This window comes from Austrofundulus limnaeus, unplaced genomic scaffold (genome assembly GCF_001266775.1).
Source record: "Austrofundulus limnaeus strain Quisiro unplaced genomic scaffold, Austrofundulus_limnaeus-1.0 Scaffold23, whole genome shotgun sequence".
In the NCBI taxonomy this organism is placed as follows: Eukaryota; Metazoa; Chordata; class Actinopteri; order Cyprinodontiformes; family Rivulidae; genus Austrofundulus; species Austrofundulus limnaeus.
The window spans coordinates 3,244,403-3,253,633 of NW_013952425.1; the positions used below are offsets into that span (position 1 = coordinate 3,244,403).

At 39.0% G+C, this 9,231-nt stretch overlaps 1 protein-coding gene across 1 annotated transcript in view; it reads left to right on the forward strand.

Annotated features, from left to right (window-relative positions):
- LOC106514879 (nuclear factor 1 B-type) overlaps nucleotides 1–5,702 on the forward strand; it is a gene marked incomplete at its 5' end in the record, with an annotated part of 32,766 nt that extends 27,064 nt beyond the window's left edge. The window contains 1 exon segment of the mRNA XM_014004404.1: nucleotides 4,642–5,702. Coding sequence (XP_013859858.1) covers nucleotides 4,642–4,774 — 133 coding nt within the window.
- Nucleotides 5,703–9,231: the final 3,529 nt, after the last annotated feature.

Here is a 9,231-nt window from a genome sequence, read left to right on the forward strand (position 1 = left end):
GTGGCAGTGGAAGGTGTCAAAGCAGTTTGGAGAGAAAAACAAAGTAAAGAACAAAGAAAACGACTAATCGACCATTAAATTAGTCATTGACTATTTTAATAATCGATTAGTCATCGACTAATCTTGGCAGCCAAATTCTGAAGTGATGTCATCGAGCAATCAAGCCCTAAAAAGTGGGATCCTCATGTAAAAAAAAACTTGCGTTGTTCAAAGTGGGATGTCCGAATAAACAGGAATCCAACTGGATTTCTTCTTAAAACTTTATTTTCAATCTTCTGACTCCTATCAGGTTCACAGTGCAGCACTCTGCAGGCCTCAGCGTAAGACCTTGACATAAAAACCCAAATAAAACAGAGGAGCCCTGCTCTGAAGCAGAGACTCTGCAACACACTGACAACTTCTTTTTACTRTAATAATGAATTGACCGTATAATGTTCATCTCTTCCAGGTTACATCCCTGGAGGTGTTACCTTTTACGTCAGACGTCAGAACGTAACTCATTTTGTTTAGACTAAAGAAAGAACACGTGATAAGACACACACCAGCTCTTATTCTGTTATGGCCTTATGGCTGCAMTGATCAGAAAGTATAAAATACAAAACTGCATCTRACATTCAATTAATCAGTTACAAAATTTTCCTTCACTCAAGCTTCACAAAAACTTCCAACTTTATATGAAGGTATTTCCCAGCACTGGCAGAGAAACACTGAAAGGATTATCTCTGAAAACCTGCCAAAAATCTTTGATTAAAAGGTAGATTAGGAAGATTATATGCYGTTTTATTTACTTAAATGTAGCAAGCATGTAGCTAAAATGCTAACTAGCTTCCTTGCTAACGTAAATTTGATACACAGTCAATTTGTTCCCATCTTATGTTCTCCACTTGTCTATTGTTGCCTCTTTTTCTTGTTATTGGCATCCCGATGACGTTCAAGAATTGGACGGAAAAGGAACAAAAAAGTCCAAAAAAATCTTTGAAAACCATCGAAAAACCCAAATAACATCTCATCAACAACACTCTCCTTCTTAGAGGCACAATATAAAGAATTAGGGATGGTTTTAAAAACTTTGCACAGTTCTTTTAACAATTTGACGTCCTCTTTAAATGTTTTTTTACGTTGTAAAGCTGTCCGTTAGCTTCAATATTTAACGTCACCTTTTGTCAACACCCCCCCCCCACACACACACACACACACACACATTTTTATTTTAAACATATTCATGTTACACATCACATTGACAAGCCTCACTTTTCAATAGCTCAACACACACACAATGATAGAAAGAAGTGGTGCTGCTTTAGTTCATAGGATGCAGATATGGGCTGACAGCCATCGATTTTAATGAGATTAAAAACGATTTGCACACAAAAGCCCGCAAGTGGCCTTTTGTAGCTGTGTGGTCCGTTTCCCCCCACCCCCCGTCAATGTAAGCCATTACATTAGAGGAGTTTCATAAGAAAAGAGAAACAGAGATGGAAGAGGGAAGAAAGGAGGGTAAAAACAGACCGCTGCAGCCCCTTGGCCGCTCTGTGTGCTCTTTGTTCAGCAAGGTAGGAAAAATTTAATCCCCCGTTTCCTGTCCGATGATTTTTGGCAGAGTTAAGGAGAAGAGGAGGAGGAGGAGGGAGTGCTGCGTGTTGGCAGGTCGGACGAAGGAAAAAAAACTGTTAGAGAGGATTAGCCTTGAAGTTTTTTTTCTTGAAACGCTTTGCGCTCAGGAACCCAGAACTTGAGCGTTGTTTGCTTTTTGTTTTGAATACATCTTCTCTGCAGTTTTCTTTTTTCCCCCCTTTCCTTTCACTCTTTATTGAGGGGCTCGGCGTTCTCGGGGCCAACGCGKTGAATCGAATTTGCACTTTCATTGTTTTAGGTTTAAGGAGTGTGACTGGTGATTTGTATAAAATGCAGACTGGGGTTGATGAGTTGCTTTCATGAGCGCAGACAGTGTTGTCTAATAGATTCTGTCCGTTTCACCTCCGCAAAGGCAGCAACATTGAACTCCATTCACCCCATCTTCCTCCTCTCCATCCTCCTTTCCTTTCTTTCTTTTTTTTTAAAATTTTCATCTTTTAGGGTTTTTAGCCGCTGCGGCCACGTTTTTAAAGTTCACTTTCTTGATGAGAAGTTCACAGCACAGGTATTCACAGTGAGGGTGACGTGAGAAGCGCGTTAGATGAGTGCACACTGGGGGTCTTTGAGGAAGAAAAGGAGAGCGAGGAGGTGGTGGTGGGGGGGCTAATTATCTGACATGTACGTAGTGCAGCACCCCTCGGGAACAACATGCTGCTTGTTCCCCGCTCRCGTTTTCAGTTTGCACCGTTGCTCCACAGGAACAATCACGGTGTTGTTTTGCCATTAGCGTGAGATGAATAGGGATGGGACAGCTTTGTGTGGGGGGACCCCCTCTTTTTTTTTATTAAACCCCCCAAACCCAGTCTGTTTACAGGCCTCCGTCACGACTCTCTTATATGATGTGGAATCACCTCAGCTTAGATAAAACCTGCTTTTCTTTGTCATWTTTTTCTAAACTACACAAATAAATCCTTTAAGGCAGTGGTTCCCAAACTTTTCAGCCTTTGACCCTCAAAATACCAGCAGCAGAGACCTGAGCCCCCAAATGTTGTTGGATCATAAACATTGTTTTCATGTYAAAAAAGTAAGAGCATAGCAACAATATTCATTATGCAATKTTTGTCAATTCTGGGTACATTAACCTTACACTTTTATAACATCAATGCAAACAAAAATGTTGTTAGTTGTTTTATTTTCTAATATAATTAATTCAGAAAATCTTCCAGGACCCCACCTTGATGTTTTGGGACCCCATTGTGGGTCCCGACCCCGACTTTGGGAACCACTGCTTTAAGGAACAGCTCGAACCTTTAGAAATGGGGTTCTGTGGCAAGTTTGAGCGGTTAACATCTTACCTGCGGTAGATAGTTCAGAATGAGCTCAATTTGAAGAGGTAGAGCTTAATTTTAACCATGTTTGATGAGCCAAGACTAAATTTCACAACTATTTTCTCAAATCGTCAGTTTTGCAATAAATGGTTGTCCATTAAATTTGATGTCAGGACGTGGGGTTTTAAACCCCGCCTACTTATCTGCACTTTTGTGGTATCACCTAACCTTTACTCTAAGAYTAAAATAATTAAATACTTCTAAAAGCCATGGAAAACTTTAAGTAAGGGAAGAACTACAGTGAATGCCTACAAAGTCGCATTTCAGTTTGCAAAATGTAACGACTATAATCACCRTAATTTTGCGGAAATCGTAAATACAGTAAATAGAGTACAGTGAGGACTGTAATTTTTTATCTATTGTGCTTTTTTGTGACTTTAAGTTAAGAACAACAATATTTACCAATCTTGTAACATAAATATTAATGTAAATTCAGTTCCATATGAAAAAATACAGTACAGTACTGTACCCTGTGCTAACATTCCACCCGGGATGCAACATTTTGTCCTTCTAACAGTTTACCGTACAGCACTGAGTGGCGTGTAGCTGCTGTTTAGCTCGAGTGTAATGTCTTTTAGTTCTTACTGCATTAYGATGCCACCTAAACGAGCTGTAGGCCKTGTTTGGACCTTTAGCTCATTAGTTTTATTTATACAAATTACTTAAAGAGCTACATACAACAGTTTTTAAAAACCTTTTTTCAAACTATCCGAATTGTCCGGTTGAACCCCGAGTTCTTTCATCAAAGAATGTTATGATAACGTTAAAAGGATCCCCGATTAGTTGTTACATTAGACTTTATTTAATAAACATATTTTAACTATAAAATAAAGACTGTAACAATACTGTAGGATGTTTAGTTTTTATAATTTTTAAACTAAAAATTTAAAAATATATTACACGTATGGAGCCATTTTATTAACATGCAAAGCATTCTCGGTAAATGATGACATGGGTAGGTCATCATCGGTGCGAGGCTGCTAGCGAGCTATATCCACCCTGAAGGTTAATCTTGGACAATTTCTGATGATCGACTCTTTTAAATGAAACCAGAGAGCGTTGACAGAGAGGAGAAGGTAGAAATGACTCAGCCTGGAACTGAAAATATGGATGGAGGACAACAGAGCTGCTTCATGGAAGAAGAACCTCAGTTTAGCTTGTTTGTCTCACTAGCACTGAGCTAATACATATAAGGCAAAATAGCATCGTTGCTAGCACAAAGGCTAACAGGCTAAGCTGAGGTTCTCCTTCCATGAAGCAGTTCTGTTGTCCTCCATCCATATTTTCAGTTCCAGGCTGAGTCATTTCTACCTTCTCCTCTCTGTCAACGCTCTCTGGTTTCATTTAAAAGAGTCGATCATCAGATATTGTCCAAGATTAACCTTCAGGGTGGATATAGCTCGCTAGCAGCCTCGCACCGATGACTTAGTTGATGTCATCATTTACCCAGAATGCTTTGTGTGTAAATAAAATGTCTCTGTCCATGTTAAAATATATTTTTAAAAATGTACAAAACTGAACATCCTACAGTATTTTTACAGTCTTTATTTTACAGTTAAAATAAATGTTTATCAAATACAGTCTAATGTTACAACTAATCGGGGATCCTTTAAGCTGCAGAAAGAAGTTACCTGCACATAATTAACCGTTTTTGTCGCTTTGTGTTTATGTTTTTCAGTCCTGGTACCTGGGCGAGCTTAGTTCCATTCCAAGTGTCGAACGGGACTCCGATTCTGCCAACAAATGTCCACCAGAACTACAGCATAAACATCATTGGTGAGCCGCTGGTCCCCGCCGAGACCGGGAACTGAGCCCGCAGAGAGAGACCGGACAACCCCCCCGCGCGCCCCCACCCTCACCCACCTCCCTGCCCTACCTCTCGGGGGTGGAAGGTGTGGTGCAGAGCTAGCACTTACAGGTGTCCCGCAGCCATGGACGAAACCAGCAAAAGCAGCAAGTGCTGCAAAAAAAAAAAGGAAAAAAAAAACTGCCCCCCATCTCCCCTTCCTTTATTCCCAGTCTCACCTCTTCCACGCTCCCCCCTCCCCCACTCCTCCTCCTCCTCCTCCCTCCTGATGATGATGATGGACGCTGGCCCTGAGGTGAAGATGAGGGATTGCTCAGAGGAAAGAAGCTTCAGGTTCTGCTGTCTCCTTGCAATCACCCACCAGTCAGTTTCAGAACTTTTCCAATCCATCTAAAATACTGTGATGTATACATGCCTTAATGTTTTATTGCATGACACTCTAGACTCTTAGCATTACTATTTTTTCCATGTTGGAGGAAGATGTATAATCTACATTTAAACACACACACACACACACACAGAAACGAGGGGGTTCTGCAGGTCCACGCCTGCCTGGAGGACGGCTCAGAGACTCGGCGATCTCTTGAAAAGAGGCTTGTTCTCCCTCACGGAACGATTTCACTGTGTACACCGTAGGAACAACAAAAACAAAACTTGTGAATTCAGAGTGTTTCTTCTTCCGTTTGATTTCAGTTTACTGTGATACGGCTTTTACCTTTTTAATTTCTTGTCTATTCTTTACTGCTACCTATGTCAAGAATTAACACGCAACGGCAAGAGTTGAGAACTCTTGATGCAGTTTTCAAAAAACACTAAAACACTAGTCTTGAGATTGGACCCCTCCTGAAAAAGAACAAACGAAAAAGAAAAGTCCTTTCCAAAAGGAATGAAATGTTAAAAGAGGAAGAAATAAATTGCGACAGAGGCAAGTGCAATTGAATTTTATTTTGAAGGGAAGCTATCAGTCTGACTGCCCTGAGACTCTAAAGGAAGGGGGATAATTATGAAATGTTTAAGAAAAACATTTGAATTTGATTTCGGTCACATATCCATCTCTTTGCATGAGAAAAAGGCAGTTGAAGGCGAGCATAAATCTACCTGTGCAGAGCTGAGCAAAAACCAGCACTTAATTTGAGCCTTTCCCATCAATACGGGGAGATTTTTATTTTTATTATTTTGGTATTTGTGTGTGTGTGTGTGTGTGTGCGTGTGTGCGCGTTCGTGTGTGCAAGTGTGTGTGTATTATCAACCTGAAAAATGTCGAGAAATATTGTTGCATTTGGCTATCAGCTTGTAAAGCTAATCTTTGCAAAAAGAAAAAAAAAAACAATGAAGGGACAATTCAGATTTTATTTTGAAGTAGAGTTCCTGTGGTTCTTTAAATGACTTCAGTTTGGTGAAATTGTTTAGTTTTGACTTAAAGGACAAGCTAACGGACAAAATGGATTGCTGCCATCTTAGAACAACTCTAATTGTTCCCAACGTTTCACTCCGAACAGCTCCGGTTAAAGTGTCCAAACWTTGATAATAAATCAGTAAATTATGGAGATGACAATACAAACCTTTTTTTAACGTCCTGATGCATCTCAGTAATCCAGGTAAAAAATCTAAAAGAAAAAAATTGTATAGGTCCTCTGGACGGGTTCTTCTYTAATGAAACGTTTCGTCTCTCCTCCAAGAGACTTCTTCAGTCTGAGAGTTTCAGGCAAAATTCAGGCTTTTAAGCCCTGCCTCCATGTGACTGATACTCACATCACATGGCTATCGTTGACACCTAATTAACACCTATTGTTAACAGGGGGTGGAGTGATACTGCCAATGGCAGCGCTGTAGGAGGGGGACAACTGAAAACGGAGGCCTCCACCTCTGTTTAATGATGGACGGTCTTTCTTCACAAAAATGGCTTCTTTTACTCCTCTCTCAAACCAACGTTTCTCTCTATCAATGAGAACATCCTCATCTCTGAAAGAGTGACCGCTGGCCTGTAAATGAGTGAAAACTGCAGAGTTCTGGCCATTAGAATTAGCTCGTCTGTGTTGGGACATTCTTTTGAACAGTGGTTGCTTTGTTTCCCCGATGTATAACTGGTCGCAGTCCTCCTGGCACTTAACAGCATATACAACATTGCTCTGTTTGTGCCGGGGCACCGGATCTTTGGGGTGAACCAGCCTTTGCCGTAATGTGTTTTGGGGTTTGAAAGCYACTGGGACATCATGTTTAGAAAATAAACATCTCAGTTTCTCCGAAACACCCGCAACATATGGAATAACCACTGGTTTGGGTCTGGGTTTGGGGTCTTCATTTTCACCTGAAGGTTGCATGGATTATGCTTTTAGCAATCAATTCTAAATTTTATTTGATTTCTTGAAATCATTTAAAAACCATCGATTGGTGTTTTATACCCCACAGTGAGTTCCTGACTCCAGTTTTGGGAACCCCACTACATTATATTACACTGCTTAGTTTAACACAACATTGTTATTCTAGCAGATACATATAATTAGTATTACTGTAAAGCAGGGAGGTGGAGGGGTAATGATTTGAGCCTGTTTGCAGGGCTTAAAGTTCTCCACAATGGATTTTCGTCAACCGTAAAAATGGCCTCTTTTGGTTGTTGCACTTTCGGTGCATTACTTTCAGAATTTCGTAACGTTTCTGCCAAAATAACTATATTTTAAAACAACTAGTGGCGTTAACAATCCGCATATGGTTCGTTCTTTGGTTTCTTCGTTTCAAAACAAAAAAAAAATCATGTTTTTATTTTACCAAACTAATTAAAAATCTACAGTAATTAATTTTTTGCTTCARCTACCCAAATCCAAATTTAAAAATGCGGTTGTTTTGGTATGTAGCGATGCAAGAAGGAAAGTTTATTTACTGCCTAAAATATTGGCAATAGCTACACTATCTATTCTGCATAATTTGGAATATTAAAGTAATTTTATTCATTGTAAGATCATCAACACCCTACATAACAAGACAAACATATCTATGGTGAGAAATRAAAATTCATCTGGTTCCTCAAGAAGGTCCCAAATGGTGCACTAAAAAAATATAAAGCTTGTTTTTGCTTTAAYTATCAAAATTACAGTAGGTAAGAAAAGAACGTAGGCTTTTTTGATTTTTGCGATTGGCGTTTTTCTAATTTAGTTTTTAAACAAACACTAAACAAAACARTTATTTGTTTGTACACAGATTACTAAAGCTTTATAAAATATTGTTTTCATCACCCGCAAAGACGTTTCTGCAATTTACAGATGGCAGCATCCATTTTACAAGCTGTTATTTTGTTAATTTGCATAGGGTTTTAATCTATTTCACTAACCTGAGGTCGTTCAATCAGGCTATCTCAAACAGGTAAGATACTTCAAAGGATCTAAATGATCTCTTTTAGGAAATAATATGGGATTCTGAGTGTAAATTCTTCATGCAAATGTACTGTAATCATATACAGCTTGTGCAAGGTTAAGTCTAAAGCGGAAGAGGCTGAAAAAGTGATAAATCCAGGTGGTGGCATATCCCTGAAATCAAGAATTCTGCATGGCAATCTCCCAGCTGTTGCCTCTCCAGTCAAGACGCAAACTTATATCTATATATATATACGAGGAAAATCTCTCCGATACTCTTTAATTTGCACGATGACATATAGTCCACATTACGTGCCTTGCCTTTGAATATAGAGACATCACTACACTTGTTTTTTGCTGCATTTATCATTATAGAGAAAAAAAACTTAACATTTTTATGATAAGAATTGTTTTGTACTCTGAATGAAATTGTTGATTTTTACCTTCATGTACTACACTATCTCACAGTTAGGTTGCATATCGAGGCTGTGTATAGTTGCCATTTTAAAGTTTGTAATCAACCTGCAGTTTTTTTGTTTTCAGTATTCTGGTGGTTTTTTTCTAATAACCTGTCACCCTTTTTTTGTTTTGTTTTTTGTTTTTTCAGTGCTCATTTTTCCTCATCTTCCAGATACTATTGTGGAGGGTGGAGTTCAGAATTATGAAAATTATGCAATACCAAGTTTTGCCTATGTAGGTAGTGCTTCTAGATGTGTCAATTATTAGAGGCTAGTTTGGAGATAGATGATATGGTAATGCATTTATTTTGTTGATATTGTTGTTCGTCATTGCTGTTGTTGTTGTTGATGTTGTTGTTGTTGTTGTGGGTGTTTTGTTTTGTTTTTTGTTTGTTTTTTTTTTGCTGACCAAAGTGGGGACTGCTTTCTATGCAGCAGTGTGTGACCAGGTCGTTTTGTTTTCACAGGACGTTTACCGGACGACATGTTCCGGTAAATGTATAGAGTATCAAAATTCGGAGGCTGTTTTTTTTTTTTTTTTAAGAAGAAAAATAATAATGCAACTTTGGTCTTTTTATGGCTGCAAAGTCACTGATTGGATTAACGTGACTCATTTTTAACTTTCCACCCGGGGTGCTAGCATTTGACCTACCGAG